This window comes from Lissotriton vulgaris, chromosome 9, assembly GCF_964263255.1.
Source record: "Lissotriton vulgaris chromosome 9, aLisVul1.2, whole genome shotgun sequence".
Taxonomy (NCBI): Eukaryota; Metazoa; Chordata; class Amphibia; order Caudata; family Salamandridae; genus Lissotriton; species Lissotriton vulgaris.
In genome coordinates this window covers 602,413,736-602,428,025 of record NC_141697.1, presented here as the reverse complement: position 1 = coordinate 602,428,025, position 14,290 = coordinate 602,413,736, and the positions used below count along the sequence as shown (strand labels likewise).

Here is a 14,290-nt window from a genome sequence, read left to right as displayed (position 1 = left end):
AATTATTATTCCCACTTCAGAGTACAACAGTAGGGAAAGCATTGGATAGCGTTGGGGTAAAAATTACTATTCCCACTCCAGAGAGTACAACAGCAGGGAAAGCGTTGGATAGCCTAGGGGTAAAAATTACTATTCCAACTCCAGAGAGTGCAACAGTAGAGAAAGTGTTGGATAGCGTAAAAGTTCAATATAACATACTTGTAAATCATTTTTGTATTCAAAATAATTATTTAATTTATTTTTTAAATAACTCTACATCATTTACAAATACCCATTAATAATTATTAAAAACATAATTACAATCTAATAATGAATTAACAATACATTAACAATAAATAACAACAAATATTAATTAATAAATATTAATTACCAAATATTAAGTATTGAACAGTAAGATATTTTTCATAACAAAAACATAATAATCATTAAAAAGTGTTTAACAATTAAAAACTATTAAACAATAAAATGATTTTATACCAAAAATACTTTTTATGAAATATTAATTACAAATCAATAAAAAATAATGGCCAATTATTAAAAATGAATTATGAATTAAAAATATTAATTGGCTATTGAAGAAATGAATTACCAATTAAAACAATTAATTGGCAATTAAAAGAATGAATTGCCAATTAAAAAAAATATTACACATTAAAAAAAATATTACCAATTCATAATTAATAAAAAATAATAATTATCAATAGCTATGAATGAAAATAAATCATTACTTAATTACAATTAAATTACGTCCCACACAATTCCCCTATAAAACCATAACCCGCTACAGAACTTAAACGCAAAAATTAATTACAATTAATTTATATTTCCTAAAAATGTATAATTATTTTAGTATAATTAAATTACTTCCCACACTAATCCCCTATAAACCCACAACCCGCTCTGGTACTAAAACACAAAATTGACTTAAAAATAACATTATTTACATATAAAAATAGTATACATATAATTTAAAACCAGTAGAATACTTAACAAAAACATATAACACATACATATTAAACACATAATAAAATACATAACAATAATACAAATATCGATATTAGTAACATCGAGATTAGTAACATTGATATATTTGATATCGATATTACTAATTTTGATATTACTTACATCGATATAAAAAATTTGATATTACTTACCTTAGGGTCGATATTCTGTCCAACGATATTCGTGACCTCGATATTCTTTACCTTCAATATTTCCAACTCGATAGATCTGTGGGTCGATATTTCGGAATTGATATTTAGACTGTGCACCTTTGTACCTATCTGTAATTTGTTGTGATATATGTATCTCACATCCCACTGCCTTGTTATCACTTGACCTTCTGTTAATATCTTGTACTCATATACACATGATTTATTCATATAAATGTTGGTTATATTTAAATTTACACAATTTGTTTGTGCTCTTTAAGCAAGACATGTGTTTAGACAATTGTGTGCTCTTCACATTAAGGGCCTGATTCTGATGCGGTTAGGAAAGTATTCCGACCTAGGGCCTGATTCTGATGCCGTTATGAAGGCCTCCTAATGGCATTTACTCCTTCCAAATTGGATCGGGAACGACCCAGGGCCCAATTATGATGCAGTTAGGAACATATGCTCCCATTGAAGTCAATGGGAGTCCAACCAAATTGTATCAGGAAGCATCCGGATGCATTGTACTCCGTCAGTCGGACTGTCCCGATCCGAGTGGGTTGGAAACCATTTCCAACCCGATTCATTCAGGAAGCATTTCCAACCTGCATCAGAATCAGCCCCTAACAGTATAAGAAAGTTGAAGAAATTTTGATTTAGATAAGTATGTTGTGGCAGAACCACTGTACGTCTAACGCAATAGTCCCCAGGTTCTGCACGGTACTGGGTCTCCCCATTGAAAAATACTGGGTTTTTCTCCTAGACCTTCCAATTCATAGGGTGGCACCATGTGCCACACATTTTCGGAACCACACTAAACATGTTTATATTTTCTAGATACTCAAAAAAAAATGCTTGACTTTAGTCACACAGTGTCTGGAACTTGTGCAAATGGTTGATAAGTCCAAAGAGAAAAGATAGGGTGAATATTGCCTAAAGCAAAAAGCTACATTTCTTAAAAAACCCTTAAAACCACCACCATAGCACATACTGAACAATATCTAACAGGGGCAAACATCGGCAAGACCCAGATAAGTTAAAGCAAAGAAATATTGTTGTGGCCAGGGACCTGGCTAATAGTGACCAAGGGTAGATAGGGCTACAAATAACTGAACAAACCTATTGAGTCGAACAATTCTCTAAAGAACAGATACCAAACTTTCAGAGCTGTCATCAACTTTTTATGCATCTTTCTGAGTGCTAAAGTTGATTGACACTTGTGTTTGTGCAATTTTCCTATATGTAGCAACCTTTTGTTTCACATGAGTGCCTTCTTTAAAGTTTAGAAAATCGGGCCTTTTGAGACAAGCAGGATTCCTTTTCTGCAGCACATTTTCCGAGTTGTATTAATATGACGATTCACATGAGGGCTCCATTTTCAAAATGCACTTTATATATGCATGGGAACTTCAACAGCGCATAGGTAGAGATATTTTAGGCTAAAATATCACAATTTCAGTACTGCAGGATGCTTTAGGCAGTGCCACCTTTTTGCTAAGAAGTCACACCATCACACTTTGTACCCAAATAAGTTGCAATAATTGTGGCATTTGGTTAATTGTAATTTTAATCACCGCTGGTACTACCCAAATAGAACAGTTCAGTGCTCTCATGTGATGGCCATGCTATTTGTTTTCAGGATTATCCTCGAGGTCCCTGAGCCAGCGTCCAATCACAACGGAGGACAGCTGCTCTTTGGCTATGACGGCTTTCTGTACATCTTCACCGGAGATGGAGGGCGAGCTGGAGACCCCTTTGGAGAGTTTGGCAATGCCCAGAACAAGTAAGTGATGGAGATTAAAGGGGCCTGTACTTCCCCATAACAGGGAAACTCAAAAGTTGGATAGTTTGTGTTACCAAGGATCATATTCATGATTTGAATTTGCAGTGAGTTTTGGGAATTTTGACTGGATAATACATTGTTGCATTACAAATAAATAGATGTATGAGGGTTGTGAAGGAAAATGAACAGGTATCAATGAAAGGCAATAGGGTTTGGAATTTCATTGTGAGTCAGAATGAGAAAATAGAAAAATAGAAGTAAATAATGAGCATTTGCAAAATATAGGCAGGGGTTTACAAAAGATCCTTTTGAATACTGCTACGCTCACCGCTGAATAGTAGCCATCTGAATATGTATCAATAAAGGGACGGGATCTATCTTATTCCGCCATCTCTTTTTAATGTATTGTATTTTAGCATTTCTATAAGGATTTCTGTACCTGCGGTCAGGTAATACGTCAGTGCAAATTTCCAGTGCATGGATGAGGAAGGGTTGTAGAGTTTTCATTTTATGAGTGAAGGGGCAAAGTGGCTCCTTCATTATTGTTGCAGCAGCCTGTTGCAGTGGTTGTCTCATGAATCAGGAATCAATCCACAATAGAGTATGACAGAGAGCGTTGCAGGCAACATATACAAACCAGTATCATTTGAAATCCTCTGTCGCATTTTAAGAGAGCTTAGGTAATTGTTGGTGATCTGGAGAGGGGCAGCTCCTCCATTTGAGGGGAGGAGAGTCCCCCACAAGCCTCAGAGCTGAAAATAAATTGGTAATAAAGTTTATTGATTACCATTTTATTTTTCAGCACCCCATTCCGAACTAAGGGGCCTATTAGGATGGCGGGCGGATGAGCGGTGCTGGGACTGTCCGCCAGTGGTGCCGTGGTCCCACACCACTAATCAGGATGCGACCCCCACCCTGGCAGTCGCATTCACATCTTCAACATTGCGGCGGATAGTGCTGTAGGCAGCACCCGCCGCAATCCCAAAGAGGCATGTTGTGCAATGCCATGCACAACGTGGTAGGCACCACGCGGTGCTTGCCACCTTGGGCATGGCAAGTGCAGCCCCCCACACCCCCACCCACCCGGGGCCCTGCAACGGGCCCTGTGGCAAAAGACTGTATACCTTTCCATGGCGGCATCGCTGCCATGGAAAGGCTGCCTTTTACTGCCATCCTAATCTGGAGGACGTGCCTGCTAGGCACCACCACCATTTTGGGCTCCCTGGGCTGTCCGCCAGGCATTTGGGACAATTGCTGGCGGCGGAAGGTCTTTGTGTCCGCTGCAAACGCATTCCTGTTCCCACCACCCTCCTAATCTGGCGGTGGGAAATATCCATTTGATGGCGGAAGGACCGCCACCGTGGGCCGACGGTTGCCACCGCCGGCCCAGCTGTGGCAGTCCTTCCGCCATTATAATCAGCCGCTAAGTGTCAGGATGGGGTGGGGCCAGTGCTGCTGAGTGGCAACAGTAGGGAGCTGTGTGCTTTAAAATGCGCATGTGTCTTTGGTCGGACATCTTGCCACACCAAGCCAGACATGCACATTTTAAAATTTTCTAACCTAGCTGTCTTAGACAGCTGGGTTAGAGAAAGCGAAGGCCTCCAGTGCTCTTAGGAGCTCTGAGAGAGCCTGCTCTATCCAATCCTGGCGCTGCTTTCATGCTTTGAGAGCAGTGATAGGATTGGGTAGTGCAGCTTCCTGGTCTGCAGCTTCAAGGAGGAGAGAAGACACCCAAGGGAGGACAACTTCATGCGCTAGTGGGAAAGGTAAGTCAATTAAAAAAAAACTAAAAGTTGTGTCCCACGCCCTCCCTGCTCCACCACCCTTGGCGCAAACCAGCTGCAACTGTCTGGAGGTACTGTTCACCACCAATAAATCAATGAATAATAATATTGAATTCCCCATGGTAGCTCAACCCCCAGAGAGGAACATTATGGAGTCCATCCAGGAGCAGTAGGAGGCCCATGATATTGTATAAAATAACAGTGGGAGGGAGAGGGAAGTGGTTGGGGTGATGTCAAAAGTGCTGAGTTGAGGGCACAATTTATGACTCTACACTCAGTCAAGACCTCAACAGGCTCAAACAGGAAAGTCACCCTTAACCTTTCCACCCTAAAAGTCTGTGTAAATGACATGAAAGCGACATTATGGGAAACCTATTTCACTCTAAAGTACTCGGTTTGAAAGGTCTAACATCAACCAGGGTCAGGAGAACATGGATTGGATGTAGACAGGTGTAAGAGTTTTACCCATAAGCGAGGTTAGGGTAAAAAAAAACCAGAAAACTTAGATACTGTACTGGCAAGTTCCAGAGTTATGGGGAAGGAGTTACAACATTAATTGGTAGCTGTGGTAACAAATCACACAACCTGAAGAACAGTGTTGGGTCAATGTAATCATAGCACGTAACTGTGAGCCAAAAAGAGCTAGGTGCTCTCATGGTATCCTAAACCCCGCTACCAAAAGGGTATAGGTTGAATATGTGAGCACTGGGGTTCACAATCTAGACAGTAATAAATAAAATTATACTGAAGTTCATAAATATAAAGTCCAAGTGACTGAATACATGAATCATCTTCAGCTGATTGGATAGTTCCTGTGAGTGTACAGTCAAAATATCGAGTTTTTTTTATCGATTTACATTAATATTGATTCAAAAATATAGAATGGACACAATATCGACTGGACAGAATATAGACTACAAAAATATCGACTAGAATAGCAATAATATTGATTCCAAAACATAGAATGGACAAAATATGGAATCAACAGAATATAGACAACGAAAATATCGAATTATAGGTAAGTAAGTTAATATCAATTTTTTAAAGTGTTTTTTTATGTTACTATATGTGTGAAAAGTGTATATTTATTTATAATTATTTTAAATAATTAATTTTATGGTATTTTTTTTGCGAAGTATAAATCAGTAGCGGGTTGTGGGTTTATAGGGGAATAGGGTGGGAAGTAATTTAAGTATAATTAATTTAATATGTTAATTTATTTATTGGTATTTATTTTGAATTAATTGTTAATTATTTATTAATTGGTCCTTAATTAAAATGTAATTGGTAATTCATTTTAATTAATTGAATAATTGATAATTATGTTAATTATATTAATTTATTTTCTGTAGCAGGTTGTGGGTTTATAGGGGAATAGGGTGGGAAGTAATTTAATTATAATTATTTAAATGTTAATTTTTTTTATTGGTATACATTTTTAATTAATTGTTGATTAATTATTAATTGGTAAATAATTAAAATAAAATTGGCAATTCATTTTAATTAATTGGTTAATTGATAGTTATGTTAATTATATTAATTTATTTTCTGTAGCGGGTTGTGAGTTTATAGGGGAATAGGGTGGGAAGTAATTTAAATAAAAATAATTAAATATGTTAATTTATTTATTGGTATTTATTTTGATTTAATGTTTAATTAATTATTAATTGGTAACTAATTAAAATGTAATTGGTAATTAATTTTAATTAATTGATTAATTGGTAATTAGTTAAAATATAATTGGCAAATCATTGTTAAATAATTTATAATTGGTAAGTAATTAAAATATACATGGAAATTAATTTTATTTAATTGATTAAATGGTAATTATGTTAATTATTTTAATTTCTTTTCAGTAGTGGGTTGTGGGTTTATACAGGAATAGGTTGGGAAGTAATTTAATTATAAATAATAACATTGTTTAATTTATGTATTGGTTTTTGTTGTATTCATGTATTATTATTTTGTAATTGTTAATTAATATATTGTTAATTGTTAAATACTTTGTGTTAGCAGTTAATTTTTTTAAATTATTTTTTATTTGTATTTTTAATTGATTTATTATAAAAAAATATTAATTATTAAAAAAATATTTATTGGTAATAATATTTAATTAATTTTCATTCATATATGAAGTATTAACTTTCCTTACTGTTGCACACTCTGGAGTGGGAATAGTAATTTTTACCCCAACGCTATCCAACGCTTTCCCTGCTATTGCACTCTCCGGAGTGGGAATAGTAATTTTTACCTCTACGCTATCCAATGCTTTCCCTACTGTTGCACTCACTGGAGTGGGAATAGTAATTTTAACCCCTACGCTATCCAGCGCTTTCCCTACTGTTGCACTCACTGGAGTGGGAATAGTAATTTTTACCCCTACGCTATCCAACGCTTCCCCTACTGTTGCACTCATTGGAGTGGGAATAGTAATTTTTATCCCTACGCTATCCAACGCTTTCCCTACTGTTGCACTCAGTGGAGTGGGAATAGTAATTTTTACCCCTACGCTATCCAATGTTTTACCTACTGTTGCACTCACTGGAGTGGGAATAGTCATTTTTACCCCTACGCTATCCAATGCTTTCCCTACTGTTGCACTCACTGGAGTGGGAATAGTAATTTTTAATCTCCTGCTATTCAACGCTTTCCCTACTGTTGCACTCACTGGAGTGGGAATAGTAATTTTTACCCCTACGCTATCCCATTCTTTCCCTTCTGTTGCACTCTCTGGAGTGGGAATAGTAATTTTTACCCCTACGCTATCCAATGTTTTCTCTACTGTTGCACTCACTGGAGTGGTAAAACAAACTTTAACCCTCTCGCTATTCAACCTTGAAAATATTGTATATGTTTTGTTAATAATATATATATATATATATATATATATATATATATATATATATATATATATATATATATATATATGTATTAAAATTATAAAAAAAACATTTTTAAGTTACATTAAATATTTATTAATTTTACGTTTATTTAAGTATTTTAAGTATGTTTAAATTAATTATATTTATTAATATATTACTTTTAAATTACTTTTAGGACATTTAAAAAATTCGATATTTTGACTGTATATTTTTTACAACGATATTTTGGAGTCAATATTTTTGTACTTATCTGTTTGAAGATAGGAAGTCGATATTCTGGCATTCTATATTTTTTCAACGATATTTTGGCAGGTCGATATTTTGTTCCTCGATATTCTGTCAGTGATCCAGTTCCTGTGATTTATTGAAAAAATGTCCCAAATAATCCCCAAAACTCTTGATTGGAAATTCATTCAAATAATAACACTTGTTTCATCTTTAAGTGACTTTTTCCAAGGCTGAATAAGTACCGGAATCGGGCTATAGGGCAACCAAGAAAGAAACTTACACACTACAGTAGAAGGATAAGAATCCTACTTAAAAGCATAGTAATGGCAGCCCATAAGGAAATGAAGACACTTCAGTAGTAATTCTGCACAGCCTATAAGACGCTGTGTAAGTCAGACACAGGATTCCCTCTGGCAGCCCAAATAGAAGTAGGTGTGGGGGATCTCCTGTGATGCTCACAGTCCGAGGCACTGATACATTTAGATGACAACATAAGGTTGATACCTGTTTATGGGTGATTCAGATTTCTGTTGGCGGAGTGGAAAATGGAGAGGCGGGGTTTCTAGCCCATAACCCTTTCTTGACTCTAGCGGCCCAGATCAAGGAAGTGGTGACAGCGTGCCATTCTTTTTTCGTTTTGTTTAAACATATACTAATGTATATTAAATGTATTCATATATGAAGGGTGTTCAGAGTTAATGCTATAGTTAATCATAGTTAGAGTGTGCTCACATTAAGTTAGCAATAGCTATGGTGGGCCTCTGTTTGACAACTCATGCAAACGTTTACATTGCGTTTTGGCTGCGGTTTGTTATTTTACTCTTTCTCTCATTATAGGAGCCAAGACTCTAAACTACTGTGGCTTGAATAATAAATTGTCTTCGCTGTTTTAGCTTTCACAAGAACTGTTTATTATTGATAGTTTCATCAAAAGTGGATAATGTGTTTCTTATGCCTGTGCCTGGGACAGCCTGACCCTAATGTTCCATCCTGTATTAGATATCTCCTGAAGATTGTGCAGCTGTGAGCTTTCTTTGTGTGATGCCTGGGAGGGTGGCCAACACATCACTATCTCTAGATTCTGGGTTTTGATTGGTCCCCTCATCTGGGGAACCATAGGGAGGTGTACTTCACTTTAGAAATCAAATGCTTAGTTATGCATTGTTATATTCAGATTGTTTTCCCATTCGCATGATAGGGGATGCCCCTCTCTATTCTCTTAAGACTCCATGTCTATTTCGCCACTGCTTAAAGAGTTAGGCTCACAGGCAAATTCCTCTCAGTTTCTGACTGAATCTTCATTTCTTTCAGACTTTTAGAGGCTTTACTTGTTTACACCTGCTGCTCTACATTTCTCCAATTTCCTTTGAATCCTCAGCACCACATAGGGAATTTCCCTTCATGGAAGACTAACTCAATTTGACTTGCATATATCAATCTTTAAATAACTTGCCTTTGTATTTGCTATTTGACCTGCTTTGCAATATACTGACCTATGTTGTAACAAGGTGATTATTGATTTATGACTAATCTGAATGATCTGAGTTATACATTTGCTAATCTGCTTATCAACCTTCATGATTTGCCAATCTTCTCCTCTCTGTCATTATTGTGATGCTTAATTATTGGTTTATGACTAATCTGAATTATTTGATTAGTAAATTTGCTAATCTGCTTATCAACCTTCATGATTTGCCTATCTACTCCTCTCTGTCATTATTGTGATGCCTAATTATTGGTTTCTGACTAATCTGAATGATTTGAGTTGTAAATTTGCTAATCTGCTTATCAACCTGCATGATTTGCCAGTTTACTCCTCTCTGAAATTATTGTGATGCCTAATTTGCTTCACTGTCATTAATGTATTGTTCATAAATTGATGTTAAGCCTAAATTCCAGACAAAGGTCCAACCAATCGAGTGCAGCTTGTCCATCAATTTGCCCCAACTATTTGCATGGTGCAAACCTATCCCATGCTGCTTCTGAAGACACAACAAGATGACATCCTGAAAGTGCTACCCTTTCCCTAAATACCCACGCTGGTTGAACAGGCATGGATGTTACCAGCTACCTTGGCATGGTCCTGAGACTGCAGTGATGTCATGCCTTATTGGTTAGGCTCGTCCTCGGTGTGGGTGGATTAGGGGAGGATAGAGAGAGTGAAATGTAAGAAAACACAGTCCACAGGGGAAAATGGAATTTGATAAGCAGGCGGACAAACCCAAAGATTAATAGTTCCACAATTAAAATGCTATGGACTGACAATTAATTAGTATTGTGTCTTCATGACTTGTTTGATGTTATGTTCAATCTTCAAAACAAAAATAAAAACGAATGTGAGACGTTATTGCACATGCCATTTCTTCGCATGCTATTAGTACGCGGATATTACTTAGCACTAAGCGTTACTAGGCAAGTATTTACTTCGCATACCATTACATTGAAAGTGTTAATGTATGCAAAGTTAAAACTTGCCTAGTAGTAAAAATGGTATGCGGAATAGCATGTCATATTTAAAAAAAATGTTTAAAACACCACACTATAGAAAATACACTACCATACACATCTAAAACACTAAAACACTAAAACACTACCAAAACACTACACTACCCTACACTACTGAAACACCACTACACTAACAAACACATTTGCCTACTCCGCTCCCTACATTCATTCACTACCCATTACAACCCCGACACTACACTAAAACAGTAAACAACACTACACTAACACTACTACACTACCCTAAACCCTAAAACACTACGCCCAGCACGACCCTGCCCATAGCCACAGTACTGCCCCTACTCACAATCACTACCCTGCACAACCCTGACACTACCCTAAACCTTAAAATACTAACCTACACTACACTAACCCCACAACACTACCCTAAACCCTAAAACACTACCCAGCCCGACCCTGCCCCTACCCCCAGTCTTGTCCCTACAGTGAAACACTACCCTGCACGACATCCCAACACTACCCTAAACCCTAAAAAACTACCCTACACTACACTAACACCACAGCACTACCCTAAACCCCACAACACTAACCCCTGCATGACCCTGACCCTACCCCAGTCCATTCCCTACTCCCAAACACTACCCTTCACGACCCACTACACTACCCTACACCCAAATACACTACTCCACACTACACCTACACAACCGTCCCTACTCCCAAACACTACCCTGCACAACCCCAACACTACCCTAAACCCTAAAACACTACCCTACACTACACTACCATCAGAACACTACCCTAAACCCTACAACACTACCTCCAGCACGACCCTGCTCCTATCTCCAGTCCTGTCCCTACTCTACACCAGATAAACACAGGTACACTACCCTGCACGACCCCCGACACTACTCTACACAACAAAAACACAAGTATACAACCCTACACAAGTACACAACCCTGCACGACCCTACACAGACCCTACACAGCCCCACTTACCTCTTACCACGCGTGGTTCCAATCTTCTCCCCCTTCCTGCTTCTTCCGGCTTCCTCCGTCATGTGCTTCCTACGTCCTTGCCTGCACCCGGAAAAGCAGCAGCAGACCCGGAAAAGCACCAACAGCAGACCCGGAAAAGCACCAGCAGCAGACCCGGAAAAGCACCAACCACGCCTGCGTTGTAAAACGCATGCGATATAACAGCACGCGTAGTAAAGGCGACTCGTTGTTACATCGCATGCATACTAAAGCTTGCGTAGTAATGGTTTGTGAACAAATGTCCGCGTACTAATGGATGTTTCCCTATGGACTGACATTTAATTAGCATTGAGTCTTCATGACTTGCTTGATGTTATGTTTTTTTTTTTTTTTGGAAAATATTTTTATTGCAGATTCATAAAGTGCATAATCTTACATGGCAACATTCCTGCATCCGACAGTATCAATGCATAAGTCATGAAATAAAGCAGTACACAGCCCGTGAACCCATATCCCTGGGGACGGGCGGTGTTATCCGTATGTCAGGTCCCGGTGTCCTCAGGATCGTGCGATGCTATAAAGGGGTCCACCTCTCGACAGCCCCTGGGTCTGAATGAGAACAGACTCACAGAAGTGGTCAAGCGAGGGATATCAGGAAGGGTAGGAAGGGAGCAGCAGGGAGAGGATGCTGAAATGAGAACAAGGCACTATGAGCAAAGGACACACCTAAACCGATAATATATACAAGCAAATAACACAGTGTACAACCTATCATTTACATTGCTCTGAAGGCTCATTTACCTGGAATATGGAAAAGGTTGGCTTTGCCTGGCAATCGGAAATGTAGAACATGTAGTTCTGATCTATAACACAAGAACCTTAACGTTATTAGTTGAATCAGAATCACATTGGCTTTTTAAACATATGCAAGATATACACGTACCAAAGGTAAATACTGTTAAGGCTTCAACAGAGGGCAAATGGTAAATAGCCTGCCAGGCGAAGCTCATAAACCCCTGTTGTAATTGCACAAAATAGAAAAACAATAATTAATCTTCAATATCCACAAGAATGCCTCTGGTTGAAAGTCACCCGAGAATCCTTTCTGTATTTTGCACCTTAGCCCACAGAAAATTGACTGCTGAATACTTCTTCAGCTTTTACTGAAATGGAACCATAGTCCAGGATGTGAGCAACTCTTATTGTCAGAATTACTCTGAAAACGATAGAAATGTAAATATCCCAAAACAGCTTTCAACTTGTCAAGGCTCCCTCTGACTGTGGGATAATCAGCAATAGGCTCACAAATGTGCATGTAGTAATTTATGCGCTTAGTACAAGTCTCAAAGACACTCCAGGAAGTAATACGCACCCACAGCGGGAGTGCACGGCAGCTGCCAGTAAACGGAACCAGTCACGGAAATAAAGCCTCAGAGGAGACTTGCAAACGGAGCCTCAGCCGAGGGCTCCTTGAGCTCATAACAAGCTCCGTGGCCAAGATCGGGAATGCTTAACCCGAACACTCTCGAAGAAACAACAAGATAGAAGAACACACCAAAGGATACGCTGGAACCCAAGGGGGAATTAATCCTACCGTGTCTTCTCACGAACACCAGAATCAACGGCAAGGACTCTTCCACCCCTCGCCGTCTTGAGGTTTCCGCGTGTGACATCATCGGCTAGAGGCGTCGCACGCGAACCTGGAATCATGGGTAATGTAGTTTATGGTAATTAGAAATGGCTCAAGGCAGTGTTCGAGACTGCCCTACTCCGTGGGGCACGACAGTACATCCCTCCCCCGAAGAACACTGACAGAGACATGGTTTGTCTGGGAATCGTTTATGGAACAGTTTGACAAATCTAGGAGCATGCACACCTGAGGCAGGTTCCCAAGAATTCTCCTCGTTACCAAATCCCTTCCAAGCCACCAAATACCACAACCTGGTGCGATATATTTTGGAATCCACAATACCTCTCACCTCGTATTCCTCCTCCTCATCTACCGCAACAGCTGCGGGGATGGTCCTTTTGACAGACTGCGTGGGTTTAACTAAAGATACATGAAATGCGGGATGAATTCGCAAAGAAGAAGGTAGAGCCAACTTAACAACCACAGGATTGACCAACTTGACCACTTTGTAAGGTCCAATGTATTTTGGATTAAAAATGCTATATCTTTTAAAACGTATGTTCTTGGTGGATAACCATACGTAATCCCCTTTTTTATACACTGGCCCAGTTCGTCTGTGCCTGTCCTCATAGGCCTTGTATCTCAATTTCGCCTGTCTTAGCTGACTCTTGACTTTCTGCCATGTCTCCTGGATATTGTGTACTCTTTCCTGTGCTTCTGGGACTAGGGAGGCTGAAGCAGGATGTTGGAAGGGTGTGAAATTGGGATGAAAACCATACGTGCTGAAAAAAGGGGTATGTTTCGTAGAACCATGTACAGCGCTGTTATATGCTATTTCAGCAAGCCATAGTCTATCTACCCAATCCTCTTTGGTGACATCCACGTAACAGCGTAGATATTGCTTTAAGGTTTGGTTAACCCTTTCCGTCTGCCCATCGGTTTGGGGATGGAAGCTAGTGGATGTACTAGAAGTTATTCCCAGGGCCTTACACCAGGTTTTCCAGAATCTAGCCGTAAACTGACTGCCCCTATCAGAGACTATCACCCTGGGTAATCCATGTAATCTCACTATGTTGATGAGAATCAGCCTAGCTAACAAACTAGCAGAAGGAACCCTTTTACAGGCGATGAAATGAGCCATCTTTGTTAAGTAGTCTACTACTACCAGAATGGCAGTGCAACCCTGTTCAATCGGCATACCCACTACGAAATCCATAGAAATGTTCTCCCAGGGAAAATCAGGAGTGGGAAGAGGCTGTAATAGTCCTGATTGTTTGGAGTGCAACGTTTTCATTTGATTACACACCGGGCACTCCGCTACCCAGGCAACAACATCCGTCTTTATTTTAGGCCACCAGAATTGTCTCTGTATTCTTTCAAGTGTCTTTCCC

The 14,290-nt window shown here is 38.8% G+C and overlaps 1 protein-coding gene across 1 annotated transcript in view; it reads left to right on the top strand.

The window, feature by feature from the left end:
* The window catches only part of LOC147691944 (HHIP-like protein 1), a 284,674-nt gene that overhangs the window by 191,209 nt on the left and 79,175 nt on the right, over nucleotides 1-14,290 (top strand). The window contains exon 3 of the mRNA XM_086936706.1: nucleotides 2,794-2,937. Coding sequence (XP_086792832.1) covers nucleotides 2,794-2,937 — 144 coding nt within the window. The remainder of the gene's footprint in view (nucleotides 1-2,793; nucleotides 2,938-14,290) is intronic.